Genomic DNA, 16,378 nt, shown 5'->3' with positions numbered 1-16,378 from the left:
GAAATTGTTCGACAAGTGTGCCGCTACTATTTATCAGCAATTAACGCAGAGTATATAGCGTACAGCTATTACATACTGGCTGGGAGCGCTCTTTCATATATGGATTTTGTAGTAATAATTAATGAAAGCTGTTACATGAGCAGATATACTGACATGAATCGTAGCTGGGCTGTTCTATAGCAGCCGTATAGCGATTATTGACCACGAAATCTCTGTGTTTGAACAGTCGAGAATGAAATAGGATTGGATTCAGTGGAATCAATAAATTGACGTATTTGCTCCAGAAATTTCCATCTTTTTTTTCGTGCCCGGAATATCGAGCGTTCCCGGAGATGGTTCAATGTCAGTCAGACCTGATGTCGCTGATGTTGCAGGGATGCGACGACTATTGGGCATGGAACAAGCAAGAAAAGTCGCATGAGGTGAAACTCATCGGTAACCGACACCAGACGGCGCATTTTCATCCGAAGTGGTCCAACGGAACGGCGGCGGTCCGAGGGACGAGGTGCCTTAATTATGGGACGCATTACTGGGAGATCAGGGTGTCGCAGAGGCTTTTCGGGACGAGTATGATGTTTGGTGTCGGTACGAAAAACGCCTGCCTTCACGTGGACTCGTTTGTGAATTTAATAGGTGAAGACGTTCAGAGTTGGGGAATTTCTCACAAAGGAATCGCCTGGCACGACGGGAAAGGACGGAATTTCACGAAGCCATTTAGGGAAAACGAGGCTACGACTGTCGGGATGCTGTTCGACTGGCAGAAGGGCACGCTGTCGTATTTCAAGGACGGCGAGTCGTTAGGTGTCGCCTTTACGGGACTTAATCGAGTGAACCAGGAACTCTATCCGATTGTGAGCTCCACCGCCGCCAAAACGGAAATGACTTTGGGACGCCGTCGCCGGTTGTACCACAGTCTACAGGACAGATGCCGTGCCGCCATTGTGTCCAAAGTGCAGGAACCAAAAAAGATAGACGCTCTGCCGATTCCAAACATTATGAGATCGTTTCTGAAGGAAACGCTGCGGTAACGTCATCGACACTGTCGCTAAAATCGGCGGATTGACCTGACGTAACTTTTTGGTATTTGAAAATATTAACGTTTAGTTTGTGTTTAATTTAATATCTTGTAGCTTTTTAGTTTATATTTGAAGATATTGGTATTTAGAACAATTTTCAATTTCGTTCATACGTTACGTCTAAAGCATAACGGACTTTGGTGCATTTTGTAAATGTGTATTGATCGTCTTTCATTTTGTATTTATTGTACTCTTCAGTGTGTATGTTAATGAGATTCGTATGTATAGTTTTTTTATGTAAAAATTAACCTTTAGATTTTTCACTATTTTCAAATACGTTAAATATTTGTAATTTATTTGTCCCACACAAAGGCTAGGCCGATAATTTAAACTAACCGTTATTTTAAGTATTTTAAACGGCTAATTTCAAAATTCTCTTCCTCAGCTGTTTCCCTTTGTTTCTATTGTGAGCATTCTACGGGAAACCGTTGCCAAGTTATAGAAATCAATATTTCTGTCCGAACATCAGCTGTTAATTCGAATCTGCGGCCGTAAAGATCAATAGGCGTCGTCTGCATTAACAACATTTCACGTCTGCTCTTTAGTGCGATATTGATTTCGCATCCAGATGGCTGCCTATTTTCTATGCTGATTAATATTTGAATTATAGAAATGTTGTGATAGTATTTTTTTTTAAACATCTTTGATATCTCTCTGAAAATTATTTAAAACATTTTTTTTTCAAATAACCTTAAATTCGCGTTTTTAATGAAAATATATACGTCCTTTTGATTTCCTAACTATTGCATTTTTTACTGTAAGCTTTCGTCTAAATAATTTTGAAAGAATATCATTTAGTGCTTTTATTTATGATGTGTTTTTGACTATCGTTGTGTCATTTATTTATATGCTTTGCCAAACGTTGCTTTATGTCCGCTTTTATAGTCTTGATAACAACGGATATGAATTTTTTCTGCGCTGAATGTTCCGTCCGTGGATGAGAGTTCTAGTCAATCTGTAAATACCATTGTCAATATTTCCATGGTTACCAAAGTAGTTCTAGTGTAAATATGTATTATAGTACAGAAACGGTGCTAGTCGATCAAATGAAACTGTCAACATTTATAGATTGTGAAACCTTTACTCGTGTATTATTAGCTTTCACAAATTAAAAGTTTCAATAACATTTACAGTTAACTTATTTTTTTAAACAATAGTATATTTTTTTGTGGTTTATATTCATTCGCGCATAACAACAACCCGAAACCTTTGTTTTTAGTAATTTGATTTGTTTAGCCTGACTTGCATGTAGGATGTACAATTATTATTTATTTATTTATGTATTTTGTTTTGTTGTTGATTTATGCATATTTCATGTCAACGGGCCGCTCCGTGCAATATCAGATACTCCCGATTGCTCTTCTGCACGTGATCACGTGACCAGAGGACTTCCGGTGTATCTTGTACATACTAGTTGTAGTATTATTGTTGTAGTAGAATATTATTCATTCATGCATAAATGAGTTCATTCGTTCGTTCGTTCTTTCATTTGTTCGTCCTCTCATTGATTATTTCATTCATTCATTCAATCATTCTTCATTCATTCATTAATTTATTCATTCATTCATTCTTTCATTTATTCATTCATTCATTCATTGACGATATTCATTCATTCATTCTTCATTCATGTGTTTCATTCATTCTTCATTCATGTGTTTCATTCATTCTTCATTCATGTGCTTCATTCATGTGTTTCACTCATTCATTAATTCTTCATAAAAAGTGTATTTTTTTAATTCATTTATTCAGTCTCCATTTATTCATTCTTCATTTATTCATTCTTTAATTAATTAATTTATTTTTTCACTCATTCATTCATTCTTTATTCATTTTTTATTTCATTCAATTATTGCTCTCTTCATTCATGTATTTCATTCATTGATTCTTCAGTAATTCATTTTTTCATTAATTCTTCATTCATGTTTTTCATTCATTCATTCATTTATTAAATATCCATTAATTAATTCATTTACCTCATGAATATGTTATTTATAATATTGTATTGTAATAATCAAATGATTATATGTCTGTGCAATCTATGAACATTTGTGTAGCTTGGAGGAAAAGAGTCTCGAACATGTATAGAGGATTGTTTTGTGAATATGCTTGTAATATTGCTAAAATTATGTTTAAAATTTACTTGTTGTATTTGTCGTCCGTACTTTTTATAATGGTTTTAGCTAAGATTAAAATTTGATGATTTTGTTAAGGCAAACATATGTCATTAAATATAAAATTTTGGGATCACGGAATAGAAATCCAATAAAAACGGATCAGAAATCCTTAAAAGACGCGTATTTAAAAAATTCGCTAGAGCGGATTAGAAATCCAAATTCGAATGTAGGCTAAACGGTTGTATAAAATCGTATAATGATTGTATTTTTTCTTTCTTCTCGAAACGCTTCAATAATCGATTATTTCTCTAGTAGTTCACGACAATGTTGCTTGCTCAAACAGATATTAGTATATAATGTAAATGTAATATAAATAAAAATGTTACAATTATTTATTTGTAAAAAGCGTTTAAATAGATTTTGTGACCATTTACAGTAGAATATAGCTTTTTTGTGCAATACAAATCTGTAATAAATGAAAACACGTGTTAAGTAATGTATTGATATTTGATTTATTATAAGACTAAATGCGGTACACGTGCAATATATCCTAAAGTGTATTATTGTAATAAAAAACTTGAACGGTCGTGAGAGATTGGGAAATATGGTCAGTTGCAGCCTCTTAGGTGTTGTGTGTAACCGTACTTAAGAATATTTGTAAGTGTGAAAACGTCGCGAGCTTATGATCAACTACATGTGTTTTAGTTTAATATTTGTGTATTATTTATTTATGTATTTTGTACGTGATTTAAAAAATAAAATTGCCAACAAGTGACGATCTTCATTTTGTTTTGATTCTCATATTTGTATACAAATCCTTTCGTATGCATACCGGTACATACTTGCGCACATGCGTTGCTTGAAATGTTTTACGAGGTAAGCATTTAAGGATTTGTTCATTAAAATTTAATCAAGCGATGTTTATAGACTAATAGACAACGAGTTGAAGGCATTGAAACGGTATGTGTCTGCGTGGGTAGGTGGAGGAGCAGCAGCAAACCGCACAGCACACATACAATAGAATTTTAATTGACGCTGACACACAGTTTAGCAAAGTACTGCGGTATACAGTTTACTTCATCTTGTGTGAGTCACCAAACTATCTAATAATTGTCAGTTGGTGTTGTTGTGCTTTTTGTTCATCTACAAGTTTTATTCACGTTTGACGACATTTTTCTTACGTATTTTATTATTGTATGCTTACTGTTTTACAAAACAAATAACTTAACGAAATGGGGCAATAATAACGTACTACTGAAACACACATTTAATAATAACATACTTTAAATTTACTTCAAGTTAAGTTCAAACGCGTTAGAAGTGAAAGAAGTATTTTGAAAGGTATAATACCATTACCCAAGCACACAATCTACACAAAACTCGATACAGTGAAATTGACAGAAAAACACAACAATATGTAAGCGACATAAAAATTCTCTTTACCATGATAGTTGTTTGCGATACTGTAAATTTACTTCAAGTTAAGTTCAAACGCATCAGAAGTGAAAGAAGAATTTTGAAAAGTATAATACCATTACCCAAGCACACAATCTACACAAAACTCGATACAGTGAAATTGACAGAAAAACACAACAATATGTAAGCGACATAAAAATTCTCTTTACCATGATAGTTGTTTGCGATGCGTGTGCAATGGTAATACGCGAGATAAATTTATAGTATGTTTTGAAAATCTCTCGGTATTAAAAGTATGTTTATCGAGTCTTAACAAATCGAACATGCCGTATGCGATCTTCCTTCCATCTTTGATTAAATCAGTTTATCAAAAGCATGATTCCGCTATCCCGGTATTAATATAAAGAAAAATCGCCTCACTTCATAATGAAAACCTACTGCGTCGAACGGAGTAAGGAAATCTAACTGCTGAGCGAATGTTTGAGGGCTTATGTAAGTTTTCTCCCTTGAATAATGTGAAATCTTGCGCATAATGACATTTTGAAGTCACGATTTCAATACTAATGAAACGTATTTTTCGGCAAAGCTGTTTAACCCAGATTTTCAACTAAGCCGACCTTTCTAAGCGCCCAATGAATTTTACTATACAATTTCCCGCCGGTAGCCCTGAATCTGTTCGAAATATAACACGTGCATTCTACAGTTTTCACATTTGTATGTTATTCGATTGACAACCATGTATCTATTTTTGGGAAGTATAGGGTATGAAAAGGGATACTACAGTGCGTTTTGCAACGATGTTAATCGCGTGTTCAGCATGAAACAATTTTATCTCTAATTAAAGGCTTGAGGTCACAATATACTAAAAGATTTCCTTAGCAAATTTAATGTGGTAGCAATAACTTCAACAAAAAATAAAGTAAAAGTTTTGCGCGGAGACACCTTCATAACCATACCTTTCTTAAAGACCATTCCAAGCCGAATTGATTAAGAGTTTTTAAACAATAAAAAAGATAGGTCATCCAGTATGTAAGAAAGAGCTCGACGCGAATCAACGGTCACTGTTTCAAGGCCATCTTTTTACCGGTTTCCCTCCAGTTGATGATGGTTTCCCGCCATCTGTCAAAGTCTCATGTAGTCTCCAACCTAAAAGCAAAACACTGAATTTGTTGTATACAACAATGTTTGCCCTACCAAATGCATACAGACAGAAATATTCAAAAATAAAGTCATGGCAAGTGCCCATACAGAGAATTGTGTCTTCAAATATGCTATAGCTCGCGCTATTTTTATTTTTCTAAGCCTCACCGGATAAACATTTTCCATCTCTGCTACAACCATGTATTCTATATGTACTTGGTGTTTCTAAGTTGTCTGATTTGTTCATGTATGTGTAAAGCATTGTTTAATTAAATATTAAAAAACAGTTTGTTGAGTTGTATATTTTGCTGTTTTCAGCTGTCTTTCATCTGTATCGCCGCGTTTGACGTATTCACACTTTTCCGGTGTATCAGTTCTAATTGCACATGCTTATCACAGTATCTGAAAGCTGTCCTGCTTGCACTAGTGGTTGGGGGAAATGGTCGTAGAATATATTTTATTTATTTCAGTCTTATCCATATAAACATATTTACAAATACATGTATACAGCCATTCTATAAGAATTATAAGAGACTATAAAACATTAAACATACTAAAACACACATCATAATAGCTGAAAGTAAGATTATGCTAAGAAACATAGCTAGTGTTCAACAATCTAGCAGTGCATCTTAAAATCTTTAGATATCTTGGTTTGATAAAACCGCAACAACTTATTTATAGTATGGCTAATCAAAATATAATAGTAACACTAAAACTTGTTTTTTAAACAAATATGTCAAATCAATTTATACCATCTATTTTAAATCTAGAAATCAAACAGTGGCCATGTTTTATATACATGTAAAATATATATTTACAGTAAAAATCTTATCATTATAAAAATATCTACCCACTAAAATTTTTACTATATAACGTGTTATTTCTCAGTTTAAAAATATCACAGCAGGTTTTTGCGAGGACCCTAACAATGTCTGGGTGAGTAAACATGAATACAAATTTAGCATTATCATTCATATCTTGAAAACCAGAGTCTAAAAACTGAGCTTTCTGGTAAATAACATTTCGTATTTGATTATATAAAGGACATACAAGTAAAACATGCATTTCCATCTCTACTAAGTCCTTACAAAAAGGACATGTTCTTTCAGACACTGGTAAGTTAATGTAACGACCTGTTTCAATTCTAAGTGGTGCTACACCACATCTTAATTTAGACAATGCAGACCTATGACAGAATGGCATTTGTAGTTTACAATAAAGCTCCGTATCATAACTATTCTTAAATAATCTATATGTTCTAAGTTTATTTTGGTTTGAGCCATTTACACACGAGTCTGTATTCAAATCAGTTTGCCACTGAGCAATATGATTATTCATTAGTGCTGTACATACATCATTGAACATCTTATTTTTATCAAAAGGTAACATTAAATACATATTCAAATCCATAGAACATAGCTTATCTGTTACAATGAAAGACCAATTTTTACATCTAGCATTCCCTTTATCTACTGACCAGTTAAATATTTTCTTATTTGTCCTACTATCATACAATAAACATCTATGCCAATGGTTAAAAACAGACTTCTACTGATCTATAATAATTGTTTTCCAACCCATATCACCTGGCACCGCAACATTGGGTGCATATTTACCAGTACCAAGGTAGAACCTCATAGCTCTTTGGTGAATAGCATTTATACATGAAAAGGTTCGAACACCCCACACGGACGAAGCATATGTAATTACTGGTACAACACAAGAATTGTATAGTTTTGTATATACATCATAGGGTAGACCACCGAATGATTTGTACTTAGCAATTAGTAGCCCTAAGGAACGACCAGCACACTGAGCTACCATCTTAGCTGTTATATTATAATCTAGATGTTCGGTCACGGTTAAACCAAGATACATGTATTTACTAGCATATACAATTTTACAATCTCCACAACTAAAAATAAAGTTTTACCTGGGAAATGAATTTGGTCTAAAGTGTACTACATTACTTTTACTAAAATTAATGCCCATTTCATTTCTCACACACCATGTATTTAGCATTGTTAACATATCTTGCAAATCGTTCTCATTCTTAGCAATCAATACAATGTCATCATCGTATAATAATATGCAAATATTTTCATCGTCAATTTCAATCCCTTTATGCATATTTTTTAACATTATAGCAAGGTCATTGATAAACAAATTTAAAAGTATCGTAGACAACGAAGATCCTTGTCTCACTCCAGTATTCACATTAAACCAATCAGTGCACATACCATTTACTCGTACACAAGCTGATACATCTTTATAAAGGGCCCTAACTGCAGAGAGCATCTTGGTTGACACATGCCACATTCATCTAGCTTACGCCAAAGAATAGGTCTATTAACAGAGTCGAACGCTTTTTGAAAATCGACGAATGCACAAAATGTAGATTGTTTGTTCTTTTTCCTTGTATCAATTATATTAGTGAGACTCGATATATGGTCGCCAGTACTACGCTTTTTACGAAAACCATTCTGCTCGTCAACAATTAAACCACTACTTTCAGTCCACTTAACAATTCGTTCGTTTAAAATACTTCTGTACATCTTGTACATAGTAGGAGCAAGACATGGTATGACATGGGGTCTTTGCGATCTTTTAAACCCGACTTAGGAATAGGGTTTATAATACTCTTTGACCAAACATGTGGTACACAACCGGTTTGAAAACAAACATTGAAAATACTGTGTAAAACTATTATAGAAACATCTTTTTTTTTAAACTTCTGTAGGAATACAGTCTATTCCAGATGCCTTTCCTAATTTAGCCTTTTCTACAGCTTTAACAACTTTAAATATACTTATATCAGCATCTAAATCAACATTGTAAACAGAGTTGGTTCTCAAATTTGAATTATCAACATCATTAAATCTGTGATACTATTACTATTTAGTAATGAACTGAAATCAGTTGTCCATTTATTCAATACAAGCTTAACATCATTGGATAAACTACCATCATCTAAAACTATCTGCATTGGAATACATTTTTACGATATGTGCCGATACCAAATTTACCAAAGTCATTTGCGCTGTGGTGATCTTCATTAAAATGTGATGCGACCAAAGTTGAAAATTCAGGGTTAGAAAAGTTTCTTATGTCAAATCGATGACTGTTCATTCTTTTTGACACCGGTTGCATGGTTTGTCCAACGTACTGTTTCTTACACTGTTTACATGTAATGAGGTATATTACATCTTTAGATGCACAATTCATGTTCTTCTGTAAATTAAATTGCTCGCCTGTTACTGTACTTTAAAAATTTTCTCCAACGTGTATGGATTTACAATGGGAGCAACGTGTTCTTCCACAGGCACTGGACGCACGTGAACTGTTCAAACTGTTCGTAAACTGAGCACGTGAAATGAAGATTCCTATATTATTAGGCCTTTTAAACGCCAGTATGGGCTTATAAGTTTTATACACACTTCTCACTTCTTCTTTCTGTGACAGGTTAAGTAAGTCCCAATACTTGTTCATTGCGGCTCCTATGTTTGGCAATGACGGATTATATTCCACTGTAAATGGGATAACTTTTGTTTTTGCTTTATTGCAGGACTGTAATGCGTCTTCTTGAGATAGAGCAGAAACTTTTTTTTTTGAACAGATAGCGGCGATCTTTTGTATTTACGGGTGTTAGTAACGCAAACGTAGAAGGTTAGTAGAAGGTTTAGCTTGTTTATATTCACAGTTCTCAATACATAGACAGTTGGATATGAGTTCATCCATTACTACAGGCATACTATAGGCAACCTCGAAAATGCTTTATAATCGCTAAAACTGAAAACAACTAAATATATTATATTAAATATATTTATAACAATAAATGTCTTTTAAAAATGTAGTCGGCGTATACGCTGACTTTGAAATAAAGTTAGCAATTTACTTTTCTAAATAATTAAATACAATTAAACAAAAGTTTAACTATTGTGTTGTGTTTTTAACTTGTAAGCTGTATATTCACCACATGAAATGTGTGTTAGCATTGTCAAACCACACATTAGTGTGAGTACATAAAAAATATACTACGGGAGAGCACTTCATATGTGTCCTCATATGCCTTGTTATGAGTATCTTTCTTCACTATCGAAATATATCGTATGTTTATATTTGATTTAAACGCAGTTTTCTTTCGACGCATTTAAATCACACGTCAATAGCGCCGTCATGCGAAAATGGGTCTTATGCGTTTCGGCAAGCGTTTTTTAAACCCAACATGTGCTTTTGCGCAGCCAGGCCATAGGTGATGCTGTTCGCTTTAAAATCACTCAATATGTTATGTTTTTCCTTACCAGAAGGAGGGATAGCTGAGTGGGCTATTTATATGATGGGCGCATATGGAATAAGACCCATTTTCGCATGACGAGGGTCATTACAAATCTCATTGCGAATTGAAAATGCCACATTTAAGAACAATGCTTTTTGATACAAAATTGAATTCAAAATAGCAAACTTGTTAATAATGGCAGCCTATCCACACAATAAGGAATGATTTCCAGACGTGCTGACCAAGTACGGCAAACATTGTGGTATGATAATTAAACGATTTTCTCTTATCGTGACACTATACTATTTCGCTAATGATTGTTTTCTCATCTTGGAGGCGAAAGTGAAATTCTGTGAGATGGATTGTAACGCTTAATTGTAACAGGGCCACAATTTATGTCGTTTGAGCATACAGAGAGAAGTCCGGAATTCCTTACATTGAACAGTGCTACATCCTTTGAATTGAGCACATACGCAGTGATGTAGCAAAAATTCAGAGGATGTATCTCGAATCAGCTTATTAAATATTCGAAAATATTCATGCGTGTCTGTTGGCGTTATGTAAAAGTCACTAAGATGAAAACTGAAACAGCTACGCCTAAAAGCGCATTAGTGCTCTATACCTATGTTTATGTTAGCGTTGTTGACACCGTGTGAACTGCTCGGGTAACAAGTAAAGCATAAACAGCAATGTTTATATGCTCTTATTCCTCCATATACAATATACGAAGATTATTGCATATTTTGAATTTGTATATGGTGTAAAAAAATCAAAAGTTTTGTACACGGAACTTTCATTATGAATTTATATTCTTGGTGAGATAGTCATTTGATATTAAAAAAATATTCCTTTAATATGATGGTGACTGAAAATTTTCTTTATATTAAGTTCTCATAACCATTTTCATCATACTTTCTATGCTTTCAGAACTTCCAAAAAAGCATGTTGTTTTTATTTTGTCTTAGTTATTTCTATGAAATAATAAGGATGATAAAAAATGCACACAAAATTCGACCCGCGCGCTATGACACACACTTTATGAAGTTGAATGGCGTGTGTTCATTTTAAACTTGCGATTGATTTTCAAAAAATGAATTGCGTGTTAAATTATGCAACAGCGAACATCTTCAGTGCCTTCAGCGCTTTGATTTTACCCTTTTTCTGATAACTGCGCTAACCGGCCCGGTTATATATATACAGAACACGATATATTATATAACTGGTGATTCGTGTAAAATTTATATTTTGGGATGTTCATGAATGTTTTTCGGCGTTAGCTGTATACGCCAGCTTTTCACCTTACCTGACCTTTGTAACTGTCCAATAAAATTCAAATAAAATTTCCCGCGGCTAGTTCAGAATGAATACACTTCAGTTATCCCATAGGCTGATATGAGCATACCATCAGAACATTGGAAACATGTCCGCGTCTTTGTAACACTGTTTTACTGCGTGTTCAGCATGAAACAATTTTATCTCTAATGAAAAGGCTTAATAGATAGAACAATTTTACACTCAATCTCGACATCAATACAGTTTGTGTGTCCACCTTTTATTTTCAGAGGCAACAGCGTTTTTACTTAAAGGCTATGTTCTCATTTTAGTACTGACTTTCATATTCCTATCAACAAGTTAACATGTATAAGTATAACAAGAAATATCTTTAAAAAAGATATACGGCGTTGATTGTGGTCGATGTTTATGAACGATCAAAAGTTATCTCTATGAGATAAAAAGTAGCGGATGCCTTTTTTCTGCGCAGTTCTTAGCTACATCATAAGCAAATCAATTACGGGGTGTTGCGCCAGATTTCGTGGCTTATTATGCTTTATGTGATATTATTACTCAGATATCTATATTTACAGAATAGAAAAACACAAGAAACATGAAAATAAACGAGTGCATATAGGTCAGCCGGCAATACTCGAATCTTATTTAATTGCATAATTATAGTATAGTGAATTATTGTGCTCATGCTTAATAAACTGGTTTAAATGGATAAATATTTCTAATTAATTTTATCAAAATTGGTCCTTATCATGCCAATGTTGAAACCATATTAAAAATCGATGATTGACATACCACAATAATATCGCCGAATATCTTTATTTAGTATCTTTCTGATCAAAACAGACTTCAAGTGCACAAAGTTAACGAGACGGCGTTTATATAAAGATTTCTGCAACTGACCGCAAACTGACATCCTGACCTTGATACCTTGCGGATTGGAATGCAATGCATTACAGTCACTACGTTATTGTCAGTAAGACCGGTGTAACACAATGATCGCAACCCCTTCTGCGAACTCCGACGATGAACTGTATATAAACTATGACTTTCACAAATAGCCGCTTATTGACCCGAAACCTCGCGGGTTGAAATGCAATGCAAGTAAGTACTAAATATGACAACATAGCCTTTAGTATAAACGCTTTTGCGCTGGTAATTCTCTGAAAATAAAAGGTGAACGCACAAACTGTATTTATGTCGAAAATTGATTGTAAAACTGTTCTATCTATTGAGCCTTTTCATTAGAGATAAAATTGTTTCATGCAGTAAAACTGTGTTACAAAGACGCGGATATGTTTCCAATGTTCTGGTGTTATACTCAAATCAGCCAATGGAATAAATGAAGTGTATTCATTCGTACCTAGCCGCGGGAAATTTTATTTGAGTATTATTGGACCCTTACAAAGGTCAAGTCAGGGTGAAAAGCTGGCTTAATACAGCTTACGCCGAAAAAGCAGTGGCCAGTTTGTTATATAATATAGACCCTATCCGTGAACTAGGTGAACTGATATTTTCTTTAGACCACAAAAGATGTTAAATGAAGATATTCAGCGATATAATTATGGTATGTCAATAATAGAGTCTTTATGTGTTTTCAACAATACCATGATAAATATTATTTTTAATTAATTTAACAAGAATTAATCCACCATATTGCCTAATGTATTAAGCATGAGCGCGATGATTCTCGATACTGTTAATAATCGAATCAAAAAGCAATGCCCGACAAACCACTAAAACAGGTTTGTTCGAAGAACGCGCGTATAAATATTTAAAATATGTACGGATACTTCACGTGTGGCCGGTTGCAGCGCCATTTCTAGTTTACAATTGTATTTGTCTTTTTTTACTGGGGTTGTTTAGGTTACATGTTTAAATTTATCAATATAGAGCATTTAATGACATACTTCAATACATGCCAAAATCTGTCGGACGGCCCCCTTAAACTTACAGCGCATGTAAAATACATAAAAAAAACTGTTACTTATTATTCTTGGGTTAAATCTAAAGAAGTAGTTGTTCAATAAAAAGGCTTTTGTATGTGAAAATAGACAAACATGGAATAAAATATTACAAAAATCATGTAAATGTATAATACAAGTATATTATAGAGGTTTAAACTTCTTTTAAACCGATGAGAAGAAGAAGTTGACATTGCGGAAACCGTAACAAGATAAAAACTGTCCTTCAAGTCGAATAGATGGTTAACAAGCTCCCTCCTTTTAAAGACCAGTTGTTTCTCCACTCGTTATAAGCAAACACTTTGAGGGCAGACTATTATGCGTCTTCTACTGTATTCGAAATATCAAATTAATTATTTATTCAAGAATTACAATTCATAGGAAACTACACCAAATAATGTAAACAATAAACTGAAATATAATTGGTTAACATTTATTTGTAACATAAAACTATTTTATATATCATTTGAATAAATTGCTATATTCTCTGTGTTTCTTAAATATCGATACAACTATTTATTTTGTCTTTTTCTTGCGGCACTTAGTGTGTGCCTTTAAACATAACTCGGACGAAAAGAAGTTATCGGCGACCTGACTGCCGTCTTTCTGTTAAAAGGGTATGAACACATGTACAACGGATTTCCGATAAGTGAACTATTTTTATTTTGTAAAATGAAATGGTAAAACGTATGTACTTTAGTTGGATATAAAAGTCTAGCCATATAACCAACCCCACTGGCCCGACGCCCGGGAATATACCTTATTGGATAATATTAATAAGTAAAATAATAACGATTACATGATTGAATCATTTACTTTAAACTTCATTCTGAATAAGATAATTACGACAGAACACATGAATCATTAACGTGTACAAACGTCACATACATGGGTAATAATTGATAAACAATTACATTTAATTGTTTAATTAACAACGTAATTCTCGACACATCAATTGGCAACTAACTTAACACGTACGTTCTGAATTCTGAAATATATAATTATGGCAGACAACGGGAATCATTACGCTTTACAAATCATCACATAAATTGGTAATAATCGATGAACAAAGACATTTAATTGTTTTATTAACAACGTAATTCTCAACAAATCACTTAACATTTACGTTCGCATGCAATTATCATTGACACCGTTTCTTTTTAACTTTATGTACGTGTGCATCCGGAATTTAAATATTTCCTTGCAGACAACTATATATAATGGGGAAATGTAACGAAAAATCATAATCACGTTTTAAATCAGCTGTAAATCAGAATTAGAACACACAAAAAACACTCTTTCTCTACAAAAAAACGAAAACATGAATTTAAAGAATTTGATTATGTGGTAGGTAATTGGGGAATGGGGTGAATTTTAATTGTTGTATCACATTTTCCATGTTATTTGCACCAACATTCAACATACTTTTATCTGTTTTCTATTATAAAAATATTTAAATAAATTAAATAACAGTGAGTTATTTAAGTTTAAACAATTTTATTAAAAAAAAATCAACACACATTAAGGATTTGGTAATATTTCCGGTTTAGATGCTATTTGATGATTAATGTTCATTTATTTTACACTCGAATATAAAATATCCTGTATGGTGTTGTGATGTTTTTGTAAGGAATCGAAGTTCAATTGTCTTGTGTTTTTTATTTCAGCGTATGTATTGTGCTGACCTCATCTAGTTTTGTACACGTGGAAACACGACGCAAAGCGCACGCGCAGACGGAAGTTAAGGGCAATAACTGCTGTTTGAACGGAGGTAAATGCATCTTGAACACCTTCTGCCACTGTCCCAAGTAAGTATACTTGCACTTGAATATTCGGAACTTTATCATCTCAAATACTAATAAATATAAATTAACCACACATCAATGGCATTGCTATCACAAAACACATCAATTCGGAGTTTGTGTTTTATTTACCTTGAGTGTACAGAAATTGTACATAAGTAATGTTTCGGTACTGTTTCTCACTTCCAGATCTTTCTACGGACGCTTTTGCGAGAACGGAATGCGTCATAAGTCTTGTGGTACTATACGTCACGGCACGTGGATGGCGTCAGGATGCCACCTGTGTCACTGTTTTGATGGCAACATGAGGTGCAAGGCGACCAAGATTCCCGGATGTGGTGCGTTGCTTATTTATATTTATTGCAAAGGTACAATCTTACATAATGTATTTGACATGACTGTGGGTCAATATAGGTCAAAAGTAAAATTATTGTTATGAAGATACAGCCATGATAGATACATAAATGATTGATGTTGGAATACATTATGTAAAATTAAAACACAATATCAAAATTGTGCGCACAAAATAACAGGAAGTCCTCTTTCGACCGAAGTCACATATAGACAACACTTAGAATTAAGGTTTAGTTTTACCTAGCAAACGGGTCAAAAGGAATTGCTGTGCGTGCACTAGGGAGGTTGAAAATAATAACAAATACTTTTTATTTCTGCCTCAATTTGCTTGGCTAATGACACCGTCTGCATTTGTTCCAGAGCATCAAGCGTACGAAGAGGGGCGTGAAAACAATCCAGATTTTCTCGGTGATCTCGACAACAAGATTAAAAACCCAAACGACTTTTACCAGGAATACGACGAATATCAGAATGACGTCACATCCGCTTCAGAAACGTTCATGTTGTCTGCACCTGCTATAATAGCAACATTAACCATGCTGCTTGTGATATCAAGTTGAAATCAATTTCAGTAAATATGTTATTTAACGTTTAGAACAGAAATTAATATGTGATGCAGGCCAGTCAGTCGACGGATATTTTGATACCTGAGGACTCAAACTTCACAAAAAACTGACTGCAACGCGTTTGTTGTTTGTTATTGTTGGTCTAAATACCTGTTATCGTTACATGTACTCATGCAAATAAAACAATATAAAATCGCATATGCTCTGTTACAGATGTGCGACTGGGTTACAGTAATGTGCAAACTGTCACATAATGACGTATGCGTTCAAATAACGCCTGTGACGATATGACACGTGAATTATTTATTTCTAACAAAATGCATCATGGCTGTCGTCGAAAATACTACGAGAGTACTTGATTATTATTTTACATACCGATT

General features: G+C 33.8%; 2 protein-coding genes across 2 annotated transcripts; both read left to right on the top strand.

The window, feature by feature from the left end:
* LOC127861469 (SPRY domain-containing SOCS box protein 3-like) lies at positions 1-3,951 on the top strand. Its single transcript, XM_052399968.1, has one exon. It carries the CDS (start codon positions 333-335, stop codon positions 1,026-1,028), a length of 696 nt encoding a protein of 231 aa, XP_052255928.1. The 5' UTR covers positions 1-332; the 3' UTR covers positions 1,029-3,951.
* A 2,726-nt stretch (positions 3,952-6,677) lies between these two features.
* Positions 6,678-16,109, top strand: LOC127861826 (uncharacterized). The gene is made up of 4 exons (XM_052400505.1): positions 6,678-6,685; positions 14,944-15,084; positions 15,268-15,416; positions 15,793-16,109. Exons 1-4 carry the CDS (start codon positions 6,678-6,680, stop codon positions 15,990-15,992), a joined length of 498 nt encoding a protein of 165 aa, XP_052256465.1. The 3' UTR covers positions 15,993-16,109.
* Positions 16,110-16,378: the final 269 nt, after the last annotated feature.

This window comes from Dreissena polymorpha, chromosome 16 (genome assembly GCF_020536995.1).
Source record: "Dreissena polymorpha isolate Duluth1 chromosome 16, UMN_Dpol_1.0, whole genome shotgun sequence".
Lineage (NCBI taxonomy): Eukaryota > Metazoa > Mollusca > Bivalvia > Myida > Dreissenidae > Dreissena > Dreissena polymorpha.
Note: the sequence above shows the minus strand (reverse complement) of the source record. Positions and strands in the feature narration are given on the sequence as shown.